At 46.1% G+C, this 13,618-nt stretch overlaps 1 protein-coding gene across 4 annotated transcripts in view; it reads right to left on the bottom strand.

The window, feature by feature from the left end:
• The window catches only part of cacnb2a (calcium channel, voltage-dependent, beta 2a), a 62,808-nt gene that overhangs the window by 37,630 nt on the left and 11,560 nt on the right, over positions 1-13,618 (bottom strand). The window contains exon 1 of one of the 4 annotated variants that reach the window (XM_056433857.1): positions 13,165-13,389. The exons of 2 other annotated variants lie outside the window; for them this stretch is intronic. In XM_056433857.1, the coding sequence (XP_056289832.1) occupies positions 13,165-13,212 (48 nt within the window). In that variant the 5' untranslated portion in view covers positions 13,213-13,389. Of the gene's footprint in view, positions 1-7,688; positions 7,740-13,164; positions 13,390-13,618 lie in introns of those variants that run through there. One more of the 4 variants, XM_056433858.1, reaches the window with a different exon arrangement.

Below are 13,618 nucleotides of genomic sequence, written 5' to 3'. Positions count from 1 at the left end.
TAGCACACATGAGATGCATCATGGTACATGTATGGAAACAATATGCTTTGTCTATGATGCTGTTTGGAGGGTAAGGCTGGAGGTATTCTACAATTTGTATTATCCCAAGAAGGAGAAAAATGGCATTTGTGTTTTTAATAGTGTCTTTTTAATAATTTTTAACAATGTTATCACAAGACAACTGGTCTACTGAACAGAACCACTGCGTTACTGGTTTGTGGTCTTTTAGTGGGATTTATTGACAACAAAATAATACAAAATGTGTATGTTGTGGGAGGTATGTTGGTTTATTTGCATGTTATAAGGGTGACAACAACCACACACACAGTATCTTACATATTTTTCTATCTATTTATTACTGCTGCAATTTCCGATTACTTTCATTCTTGATTAATCTGCAGATTAAACGCTTATTCTATAAAATGTCAGAAAGTAGTTCTGATGATTTAAATGTACTTTGTCCAAGCAGCAGCCAAACACATGAATATATTCACTTTTTGATCATAGACGGCTAGGAAAAATATTGACATTTGCGAAACTGGAACCAGTAAATTTTTTTTTTGATTGACTACCAATTAATCAATCAATAGATCGATAAACCGTGGAGCTACTGGAGATTCAGTCTGCTGTGTAGCTGTAGTCACACTTTTTGTCGTCTCTCATGCCACCCGGCCGTTCAACTCCATATCAGGAGGTCCAACACTGGTGCTGCTGCGACTCCACCACTCACTTCTAAAGTAAACAGCCCGAAACAAAAGCGCTCCGGTCTGCCCAACGCGCTAGCCAGAGTAAAAGCACTCAGGATCATGACTTAATCTGTGTTACATCAATTCAGGATCATAACACTGAAGACATCATAACACGAGTCAAAACAATGCGCTGAAGATAATTGATGCTCCTCAGCCGGAGCATCTCGCTAGAGACAAAAACAATATCCGGCAACATCGACAGTGTTGTGTTTTCCATCAACTTTGATTTGATATGATTCATGCAAATGATGTTATGGATGTTTAGTAAACTTAAATAGATCACTAATGGGCTAAAATATACAACAATTACATTAGTGAAGCTCTGTCAGAAAGGCCCCATCACATTAGTTTTGCCTTGCCAAGAATGCTGTTCTCCTAATGAAGGAGGACGGGTCCAGGAGTCGCCTGTCCACTACTTTGTGGTCCAAAACGTTAAGTAAAACCCTCTTTTCAGCAGATGCAGCTCTGTATTCAGTGGATCCCGTAACTGATCGTTTAGTAGGGGATCTGCACTGTGCAGGGAGGTCACGGTGACATGGACGTAAACACGAGAACGTTGAGGGTTGAAAAGTTTGAGCCCGTGTGATGTTTTAGAAGAAATATACAAAAGGACATTTTTCGAAATGTCACGACTCAAAACCAGAAAATAAACCTGCAAAGTGTGTGGTAGTGAAATATAACATAACCATGAGTATATTACATTTGGAAGGCGGTGATGGGTGAGGGCAAGCAGAGTATTCATTTAGGTCGTTTCAGCTGAAAGAGGCATACAAACACATTTACAGGACAGTTCATTCTACACTTTTGTTTCCTTCTCATATATGTGTGATTGTGGATGTTTTTTTAATCATTACATTTTTTTTAATTACACAAGCCTACATTAGCATAACGACTAGAACTATGGGGGAAGAACGAGCCCGGCTCGGTCCAAAAGGTAACAAAATCAATTTTAAGAAAAACTCTTTTTTTGCCAAACTATTTCTCAGCGGGGAGCAGGACTTCCTGCAGTCTTTGCTGGTTGCCTGGCAACTCGGCTTTTTGTATGACTTAAACAGACAAGATGCTATGTTAAATTAGAGGTGGATTTCTTTTTTTCATTTGGATAAAGCCCGGCCCTGTTTCCCGTCTCTACACAAAGCGACACTAACAGGCCACAGCCTCATATTCACCGATGAGAGGAGCCCATTTCACAAGATGTAGGACTAACCCTTCAAAGACGACAAGGCTTAAAACATGTCCACCTCTATCAAGCTTGCATTCAGAGCAGGACTCTTCTGATGCTGATGCGTCACATCCAGAGCAGACTGGAGGACCCACGCTGCATCCACTGGGGCCGCGATTCGCATCTCATGAAACCCCCAGGGTTGAGCAGCCAGCCTCCGACTGAGGTTACCTAGCTACAGCACATGCCAGGCCTCTGGAGCCATGGGACCATCTCGAATTACAGACAATGAGAGAAGGGAGAGAAGGGAAAACGAGGCGGAGAGGTGGAGATAGAGGATGTGGACGAGCGAGCGGCGCCGAGTCACTTTACGCCCGCTGAACACATCAACACATCAACACTGTGACCAATACACTCGTGCACAGGTCAGGCAAGTACTGACAACACTGGGCTCAAACACATTTCACACACGGCAACGCCGGCGGTCTCGCGGCGGAACACGCCGGGAGGGCCGGTCAGGAGGCGCCCGCGTCATTGTTCACACCACGGGTTTGGGCACCGAGCTAAAAGCTGTAATCCTTTAAAAGGACGCGCTGGTATCTGATGGGCTAGTGGTCGGGCTGCGGGTTGCACGTGCATTCCTGTTGACGGACAAAAAATAACTACATTTTGATACTTGACTGACTTTGCCTTTTGATTGGAGTTGTAGAAATAGAGTGCAAGAGATCGATTCCACTCTCCTGCCTGTTAATTAAGTATCCAGCTGGAGCCGGCAGCTGGTCAGCCTCGCTGGGCATGAAGATTGGAAACGGGGGGGGGGGGGGAGGAGTAATCTATATCAGGCTTCGGATGCACAGATAACAATTGTTAGTAGTATCGGTAACACAAAAATAGTGTCTTGCAGTTTACAGGAAAGAAAGTCCTCCGTCACTGTTGACAACGTTTTTTTAGAAAATGAAAATTAAGGATGGAGCTGTGGATTATGCATCAGAGAGTCCTTAAATATAATTTAAAAAACAGTTTCAGCCAGAGTTAACCGTCGTTGCTTTACTGATGCGTTCCATTGCCTGTCACATAACGGACAGCATTGGACTCTCTTCCTTTTCTGGACACCTTTGGGCTGACGGGCCGCTTGCTGCTCTGACATCACCGATTTGAGCAGTTCAGCGAGACACGATGATCTTCTGTGTCGTCACATGATCCTCTGTGCACTGTACATCGCTACAGGAGGGAGGGAATGATCCACGCTGCACACAATAACACCCACGGGGGCGATTGCTTGTGTCTACTTGATCCCTCGACTCACTCAGGAGATTTAAATCTGCTTCGGCCTTTCGGCCAATCCAGGATTTAGAGGAGAAGAATGAGTGACATGAACCATGGTCAGAAACGGTCAAAATCTTTTCTTTAAACCTGCAAAGATGTCCTATTAATAAAAGGTATGACAGGGAGCAATGGTTGTGAAACGGAGGGGGGGGGGATTTTTTGCAATCTCTGCAGAATTAATGGATTATCAATAAACTCTTAAAAATATCCCTGGTGGAATTGTTGACCCCTATAAGCGATATGGAGCAATGTTTTTATCGGTGGGTTCTTATTTAGATAATATCATGGACACACAAGAGGACATATAATTACAAAATACATATTCCTGCTGCCTAGCCTTCAATATTTCTCGGTCGACAGGCCGTAACACACAAATAAAAGTAGTAATGCACCAAAAAAATTAAAATGTAGAAGACTGCTGGCTCGTAAAACAATGGATGCAAACAATACACCGATTTAAATATTTAAAAACTGTATTTTATGATGATGATGATTCAGGCTTAAGATAGACACACAAAGCATTTTAGTAAGTGACACTGAATGTAAACACAACTTAGTTGACAACAAAAACTTTACCTTCAACTCCTCTAATGAAATAGAAAACAAGGATACACGACGAACTTAAATTTCAAGGGATCACAAGTTTAAAAGGTTGTTGAACACTGGCCTACATTGTGTAAGAAGATTAAATAATGCCGCACCAAACCATCTCAATGAGATTTCAAAGATAGGATTTAGCTGCGTGGACAGACTCTTTCCCCAGACCTGTCCGACGCACACGGCGAGAGAAAGCTGAGCCAGCAGATTGTCTTCCACCTCCGAGCGCCGATGCCTTCTGCACGACCGGACGAGCCGACGCAGTCCGCCGTGGATCCATGATTAAAAACTAAGGTGAACTTCCTACAGTATGTATAGGCCCACGTTGACCGGCCTCACGGACAGGACATGGACTGAGACGCCTGAGGTCGTCACGAACAAAACCGCACACCGGAAAAAAAACAATTCGCAGGCGCAGAGAAGAAGCTTCCTTTAAGCTGAGTGAGGCGAAAGCTTTCAGACAACGAGCGAGCGCTCCGACTCACAGCGCTGCTGTCCGAGAGAGAGACACGCTGCTGATTTCACACAGAAACAAGAACAGGTTGTGTCTTTTTTTGTATTTTGTTTCGTTTTTTTTCTTTACCTTTGGCTTCTTCGGCATGCTCGTTCTCCCACAATGCCCAGGACACCTGTGTCGCCTCTCCGTTCCACAGCGACTGCAATGAATTATGCAAATCCCCTGTTTTTTGTTCAGAGTACCATGACCCAGGGGTGCGAGCAGCTGACGCCTGGCATAAAAAAAAAATTTAAACAAAATCCCCTCTCTGCCTCAGTCGGAAAGGGATAATGCTGACTGCCGCGCTACAGTTGCTATTAAAAATATAACCGGTGTCTTCTGGGTGATTTTTAGAGGAGCGGAAAAAAGAGTTGTTGTCATTATCAAGAGCTCCTCGAACCAGCAAGTATCATCATCATGTGGAGTGAAGAGATCCTCACACGGATCCCACACACACACACGAGATGGGCACAAGCAGAAACACACAGACATGCACGAGCGGACACACACACACACACACACACACAGAGAGACACACAATCGAGTGTTTAAGCTCGGTGGTATCATGGCCAGCTCTGAAGTGTTTTTTCTTCAGCTGGCCGGGCATTAAGCTTTAATTTGAGAGTGTGACATCTGTTGCATGGTCAACTCAGCCACACAACGCGATGAAGAGCGGACAGAAACACACACACCCACACACACCACCACACGGTGACCAACATACTTTGAAACTCCAGAAACCCTCTCGTGAGCGAACGCTCGCGATTGTCGGCGTTCGTGCGACTGAAGACTCGCCGTGATGCCGAGCTGGACTGGACAACATGTGACCTCTTGCAGCTGTACATGTGCGGCCGGACCGTCGGGCAGTAACAGCACCATCTGGAGTCCTAATCTGCCTGGCACTGCCTCCCAATGTCATTATGAATGTGGCCCTCAATGTCATTAGGCTTATTGGATAGACAAGTAGATACCTGGGAGCAGAGCTGCACTTTCTGCAATACATATAAGCAAGCCGAGTCCGGATGATGAATATAAAAAACATTTGAATAAATGATGAAATGACATGCTGGGAGCAGGATCGGGGGATGGGTGGGGATTGCTCGGAGAGTCTAAATGTCTCACCGGCGTCTCTCCTTTCATGAAATTGGGCACGGATATTTCATGTCCCAGACTCCTCACGATGTCGTCAAGCTTCCCACGCGTTTTCTTAAAGGTCTTCACCTTGTCTGCTCTGCCGCTGCGTGTAATCTGAGCCTCTCGGTACTTTGTCTCTCTGACGGCTCGCTAATCAACGCCACTCGGCCCCGCTGATAACGCCATTGTGGGCGTTGTGGGGGAAGCGCGATGCGTTTTTACATTTCCGGCCCTCAGCTGGTCAAACTGAGCAAAAAGCATCATCAGCGTGTTGCTCATCAAGAGCCCTGAAACACACGCATGTCAAAGGCCAAGTAATAAACTCTGCTTATAAAAATGTGCCTTGAACACCCGACAAGGAATATTTATGGCCAGATTCCCTCCCCGCCTTTTGTGTGATAAATATATAATTAGTGAGTTTCTAAACGTGTTCATATGATTATCAGTTTGAACAGTCTTGTTATACGCATAGAATCTGAAATGAAAAATGTAATGAGTCATGCTCGATGTTATATAGGCAGTTAAAACTGGTTTTAATCACAATGTTCTTCCCCGTTTCAATCCTTTGACCATGTAAACAGTTATGAGTCTGGTGATTATGACTAATGTTATATGTGTATAATAGTCTGTACCCCTTTATGAACACAAATTATTCTCAACGGGTGTTTCCTTAAAAACTGAATGAAAAAAATCTCATTGTTTTTATTTTATTGTTATATTCTCTTCGTTCCATTTTATTAATTTAAGAAAACAAAATGAAAAAAATTCACCAAAATAAGACATTTTAATGAAAATGTATCCGACAAAAAATCAAAGCTTGCGCTACGTTAATCATCAGGTGCCAATGAATTGAGAGAGCGAGGCAAACTGTGACATCACGCACCAGACGCCAACTTTCATTAAGGTCCTCTGTGTGTGCAGCCATGGTCATGGTGGTTCATAGTGGGGGCGGCGAGCTGCGCTGACACATGCGGCAGAAGGGAGGCGTGAGCTAAAGCGGAGCAGTGTTTCCCTCCGGAGGAAAACACACATGCACATCTCGATTGATGCACACGGAGAATATACCGGACAAACAAATACAAAACTAGAATGGGCACTCGGTAGAGCGCATACCTTCGCATATCACAAGATTGGGCATTGAATTATGAACATTTTGGCATTATTTGCATGCCAATTGGATATAAATTGACCGCGCTATGGTAAAAAGAAGATGTTGACCTTTTCATGACCTTGACCATGACCTTTGACCCGATCGATCCCAAAATCTAATCAAATGGTCACTGGATAATAACCAATCATCCCACCAAATTTCATGCGATTCGGTTTAATACTTTTTTAGTTGTGCGAGTAACACGCATACAAATAAATAAATAAATGGCGATCAAAACATAACCTTCCGCATTTTCAATGCGAAGGTAATAATCGGCGTGTCAAACGCGGACGCCCGTCTGGGAGAGCGCAGCACGTGGTGCGTATGGAGATGAATTAAGCCTCGGGTTTATCACGCCGTGACTGTGTGTCACTTGCACCTGACGTACAGTAACTCCACCAACAGAGATTACGCCGCAAACGGGCCGAGCCGAGTGACTGGAGGCAGTACGACTGCGGGATCAAGAAAGAAAAATATATTTTAAAAGGTCCACAGATATAAAGTAGATTCTCCATCACATCCTCTCCTCCCCCCCCCCCCCAAGTAGCTGATTTCATCCTTGCAAAGTCACTCTCACTCTAATCTCCCCTGATCCTTCTGCACTGGCAAAGAATCAGATGGCAAACTTACACATGTGAAAGGAAACCGAGGAAAACATGACAGGAAATACGATTCTACCCATTGTGTTGTATCTACGACAGACGATGCATTTTCCTGGAGATTCAAGCTTCAAGTGTGTCTCGCATCTTAACTCAACGCCAGTTGCATTCCTTGTAACTCGGGCAGAGTTGGCAGACTGATAACCAGATTGTATAAAGTGGGCATGTAGTAGCTTGTAGTTATATAATAGCTAAATCTCGACGCCTCTCTTTGGAATAGCCACTGTGCACAGGAGCGTCAACAGCCAATGGCTATATTCTGGAATAGTCTCTACATAATCTGTCAAACCAGAAAATCGTATCAATTGCGATGCAAAAAGCGGTCGGAAAGGGACCCGGCAGAGGTAGGCGGAGCCACGCAGACAGAAGGAGCGAGTGGCTCAAGAGCAGAAGAGGAAAAAACCCACCAACACACCTCACTTACCCAGGAGACATTTTTGTTCTTGGGTTGTTTGATCATGGCAACGAGAGCGGGCCCGGTAACGCGGAGAGAGGAGACTCCCCCCACCTCGGCAGGTTTCAGCCCCACGGTCCGAGCGGGATCAGGGGTGACGGCCGGGGGCTCAGCCGCGGGTCATCATCCGCCCCGCGGACCTGCCGACCCCAAACGACTGCTCTGACTGAACCCGGCGTCTGTCGGCGGGATCAGGCCTCACGCCGCGCAGAACAGAAACCATGGCCACAGTTTGTTTCTTCACGTGGCGGAAAGAAAAGAAGAGAAAGAAGTCGCGCTCACATGAGAGTCATCCGGCAGAGCCTCTTCCTCCTGACGGCACGCAGTGACCCGATGGACTGATTATGTGTTCACGCCGAGGATGAATATGAAGCATCCCAGCAGGTTTAACCCCGCCCTGCTGAGCCTCGGCGAGCGCCCAATCGGAGCGGATCTTTGCGGCCGGCTCCCGGGGGGGGCGAGCTTATAGAAACATTAGGGTGAACGTACCGATTCTCCAGAGGAGAGCACGGGGCTCGCCGCTGACTGGCAGGTCACCGACCCCTCCGGATACCAAATGAAACTAAAAACAAACACACAGGGAGTCGCGGAGGGGAACTTCATGTCATTGACCTGGCGTCTTCACCTCCGAGGTGCCTCCTCCTCTCATTAGCCTTCCCCCTCTTGTGTTTTCATCTCTTCTCCCGTCCTCTCCCGATCTTTCCTTCCTCGAACACGCTTCCTTCTCTTTCTCCGTCTCCTTCTCAGGGGGGCGTGTCCTCGCCCGGCTGGCACCTGTTGTTGTCATGACACCTCTTTGCTAAGAGACGAGTGCCCTGACAGAAAAAAGATGCTCAGGGAACGAAGGATTCTCTCTCCTCACTCTCTCTGAGACTAAATTAAATCCACCCTCCTGATGTTGTTCTCTCTCCCCCCCCCCCCCTCACACTCACACTCGTCTTATCTTCCTCTCTCACAGCCTCAGCTCCACGCTCGTCCCCCGTCTGTTTGCACAAGTCTATCCGGATTACCTGAACCACAGAGAAGAAACGTATCTCCTGAACAGCAGTGGTAGGAAACACACAGACGTGAACCAGTGCGTTCCATGGGGATAGAAAGGCAGTGGGTCAAACCAACAGCACTTCAGATGACCAACAATAGGGCCACATTTTATAGTAATAGGTTATTTTAAAAGAATTGACAAGACCTACAAATCACTTATGTTCTTGATTCATCAATTGATCATTTCGTCTGTTAAATGTTGTAAAACTGGCATTCATCATTTCCCATAGGCCACAGAGATATCTTCATTGTGCTTATTTAGTCTAACAGTCTCAACCTGACAGGTGACTGTTGAATATGGAAGAGAAAAAAAACAGCAAATTGTCCCATTTGAGAGGCTGGAAACCAGAGAATGTAATTCCTGCTTGAAAAAGGAATTCATTGTTAAATTTGTGAATAATCATCGATGGCGATCATCAAATGCCACAAATAAAAGGCTCTTAAAACCCAATCCTGGGTTCCAGGAGTTTTAACGCAAGACTTTACACAGCGCCGGATCCATTTGTAACGTCTGCCACTCTGATGAATCCTCTCGTATCCATATGGGCTGGCAGCCCACCTCTGGTGCACGAGGATGTCTGCATCCCTCCGCCGTTAATTGGCCCCAAACAACATCTGCTCCTGTTTGAAGCGATGCTCGGCTCGGCCTGGCTGCCCCGGTCCGAGGGGCCGTTTTCTCTTTCATCTCTCTAATGATCCCCCGATTGTCCATTTTGTCTCCAGCTTCTTTAGCTTCTGCAGGTCATGACTGGAGGAGACACAGTGGGGAATAAAGATGTGCAAAGTGAAAGTACTCGAGAAGGAGTTATGGCGTCCAATTGAATTGAAGTGAACCTTAAAATAAACCTTGTCTCATATATTGCAAATAAAAACAGCTCCACCGACGGCAGAGAATCTACGACTGACGTATTTCTTCCTAAAGGCTCAATGTGTCGCAGTGTAACGTGATGCTAATAAATGGAATTACTGAGTAGATTGTGCCAGAAACGGATGATGGCCTCAAAGCAGCTGCTTTCCACTGATAGCAGTGAAGCAGCCAATATGACGTGTTCCAATAAAATGAACGTTCACTGCGGAGAGTAAATTACTTCACGCGCATAGATCTCATGCAGAGATATACCATAACTGGCCATGAGAGTTTTCAATTTCATTTCATCTCAATTGCCATCAGCCCCGGCTGTGGCTGCAAATTGTTTAATTTAAAAAACACCTTTTTTCATGCTGCGGATACTGGATGTGCATCTGAACCATACGGCAACCAAGGCACCCCAAATAATGGGCAAACAAGCAGAGAGCCCACCCGTTGAGATATATTGATTCATTAGTGTATTAACATAAAGTACAGTATGTTTTTTTACGGGGTGAACGTCTTTTCTCCCCCGTGACTTCAATGTGAAGCGAAGCTTTTACAGCTCACACAGCGAACTGGGCCCCTGACATCAGCGTTTCCAGGCTGACACAAAGCTAGACTCTAAAGTGGCCTGCCCCCCACAGATAGAGATCACACTTTCCAGTCCATTGGTGAGGTGCTGGATTATGCAAAAGCAGGAAAACACATTTTAAAAACACCCACAGAAATATGAAACATTCCTCGGAGCCTCTGTGGCCAATTAGCTGCTCGGTTTACGGGCATTTCCATATTCTCTTGTGAAAGAAAAGTGAAAGAACGCACAAGCGATGCCAAGGAAACCTCGCTCCAGTCTGCTCTGCGCTGGCCCGACACGCCTCTCTGGGCGTCCATCCCACAGCACGGAAAACTGGGAATTCCAGGTCACACTTTCGCCATGGGAGATTAGCTCACCACTCACACACACACAGCCCTGTATTGTCTGGGAATAATTACAGAGTTCTGTGTAATACCTTCGTATCTGCTATTTATCATTCTTTATGGGGAACTTGTAGCGCCCCCAGCAGGTCAACGCTTCAATCATCACATTAAATACCATATGGTATATATATATATATATATATATACACACACACACATATTTTCAGATATTCATGGCTCCAAAATAATGAATTGGACCCATTTCTTCTTGTTTTGAATGCTGTTATTTGCAGTCGGTAACGCCCTTTGAATTACTTTTAGGGAATATGCCAAACTATTTAAATGATAATTAGCGGATTTTACAAGCAGTCTGTAAATGATTATTGATTATAGTATTGTTCTGTACCGCATTGTGTCCCACATACTTCCAAAATACTTGTACACATGATAAACTTTCTGTGCATTTCATTGGCTCTCGGCTCAGTTTACCGACAGTAGCGCCGCGGCTGCGTCGCGGCGAGCGAGGGTACGTCTGGAGAACAAACGGGGGAGCGGAGTCGGGCCTGCTGTCATCAATTAGCCGAGTTTCCGTGAGGAGTGTCTGGGACCGGCCCCTCAGTCTGTCAGACGGAGTCCCATCCGGCCGGCTCTCCACGCTCCACATTCCACCCTGAGCAGAATTAGGTTCTGCCCCATTTCAGACGTAAAGCGGCGGTTCGGAGCTCCATATTGGAAACATGTGAGCGGAACGTCATAGAAAGAGTCCCGTCTCACGACAGCTGAGGTCCTCTCGAGGTCAGCACTGGCTACAGTTGCATGGACTGAATGGCTCTGTGAGCCAAAAGCTCTGGTTTTGAGAGCACTCGTTCATTTCTCATGCTGAGTTTGAGCGCAGTAATTAAAACCCAAACACATGTTGCCAGAATATGCTCCGCCACACTGAAGGGTTTGTTTTCATGCAAACACCTTACACACGAGGCTTAGATTGTCCGATGTGGAGTATCAGCAGCTGGTCCTACACTAATCCACTCAGTTAAATTAAAGCTTACTCAGTCGAGCGGTACATGTTGATTGAGCATAACGCATCCTGCAAAACAAAATCGCGTCACCAAACTGCAGCTTTCCGTCTCTGAGACATAGTCCAGCTTCAAAATTCAGAAGCCGGACCCTTCAAAGTCCACATTTCGAGACCGAATACGTCATAATGGGCCAAAGAGTCTGGGTCCCTTCTCAAAAGAGAAGCTGAATGTCTTTAATTACATAACCGGTGCTTCACTTGCAGCCCTGAGCATCGCATCAGTTGTGTCATCCAACATTTAAGTCAGGAGACTTTACATGAGCGTGTTGTTTATTTTGAAGCTGGTGTTTGTGACCTGGTAGTAAATGTGTATGTTAGGGCTGAAACAATTATCTATCAATTAGACAACTCACAGAAAAATAACCGTTTGGTAATTATCTCAGTAAAAATCATCAAACTTCGCTCATTCCATTGTGTGAATTTAGGCCTCGTTATCGGGCCTTTTCACAATTGTATTATATTTTATAAGCAACACTATTAATCCCTTAATCAAGTTATGAATCAGCATCAGTATCTGACATTGTTTGAAAGTTGTACTCTAAAACATTTCTTTCAGTCTGTATGAAGCCAGAAGGTGTCATTTATAAAACCTGCAAATAAAGATTAATCTGCTGATTATTAATCAATTTGTCGTCGGACACCTTTCGTCCAACGAGCTTCTGGTTTGTATTTGGAGATCATTTCTGAAAATAAAATGTAAAATGTACACCGAGAGAGAGAGAGAGAGAGACATCTAGTGGTAGAAATCAATTAGGGAGGACCAGTGCAGTACTGGTTTGAATCCAATTTGTTTTGCGTTGCTCTGAGTGGAACAGTGTAATGGAGACCAGAGCTATACACTGGTAGAAATGCACAAGGGAGTCCACAGTAAGCAACCACTGCTGCATGACAACATTAATGACAGTATAACAAAAAGAGGATGTCTCATCAAATGTATCATCTCCAGTAATAGCGGCCACATTTTCCTCTGACTGCATTTCATTACAGCGAACGGCCACGGTGGTTTTATCGTCATAGTACACAGCTTTGAACGCCAGGCATTAAAACACAAAGGACACATGACATAAACCAACACAGCCCAATAAAGTGGAGCTGTCAACCCGCCGTCGGAACCCTCTGCGTTCAACAACGTTACAACCTCAGCTGTGTCCCGGAATAAATATGAAAATAAAAGATTTATCGCGTCTGGCGGCAGGAACAGAGCTCTGCAGAAAACTGTCAGGCCGGCGCAGCTGAAATGTTTCATCTCAATCCTGCAGCATTCAGGATGGGTTCGGGATAGAGATCCAGAGAGAGAGAGAGAGAGAGAGAGAGAGAAAGGGAGAGAACGCTGATCAAAGCTGGCAGGCGTACCCTGATCCTTTCAGTCTGGTGCTTTGAAGCAACACTGACATTTTGAGTGAAGTTATGCATGAAGTGAGACACCGGCATCAATTATTCATACATAACTCATCGGGAAAGAATCGCAATCAAGCACATTTTAATCACGTCGTGTCTTTCACTGCCGGCTTCATCAGCCTCTCCTCATCTCTCAAAACCTCAAAACTCACATATGGAAGCTGTGCTCTCCGGCGATGGCCCAGCCCACAGCACGGCATGAAGGGGACCCGGGCGGGGGGGGAGCGGACGGCCGCCTCGCAGACTCCCCGTCAGGCGGCAGCATCCGCTCAGCCTCGGTCCGTGCCGGCACGCTCGGCCCGCCGGGCTGCGGACCGCCGAACGACGCAGAGGAGACGACGAGGGCAGAGGAGATCCTTGACGGAGGAGTGAGCAGAGGGAGGAGAGGACTGAGGGATCCACACCAGCCCCCTACTTCTGTCCACCCCCCCACTCCTCCTCCTTCCCCTCCGACTCAGAAACTCTCGGGATTCATGAAGTGGGATTCCAATGCCCCCCTCCTCCTCCTCCTCTTCATCTTCGACCCGTCCCCAGACTGTTGCAGCAGAGTGTCCTCGGGCTCCCAGCGGGGTGCGGGTCGGAGTGTTCGCCCCACCCCGAAATGCT

The sequence above is a fragment of the Pseudoliparis swirei genome, chromosome 16 (genome assembly GCF_029220125.1).
Source record: "Pseudoliparis swirei isolate HS2019 ecotype Mariana Trench chromosome 16, NWPU_hadal_v1, whole genome shotgun sequence".
NCBI lineage: Eukaryota > Metazoa > Chordata > Actinopteri > Perciformes > Liparidae > Pseudoliparis > Pseudoliparis swirei.
The sequence above is the reverse complement of the archived record's forward strand: the minus strand, read 5'-3'. Positions and strand labels throughout refer to the sequence as shown.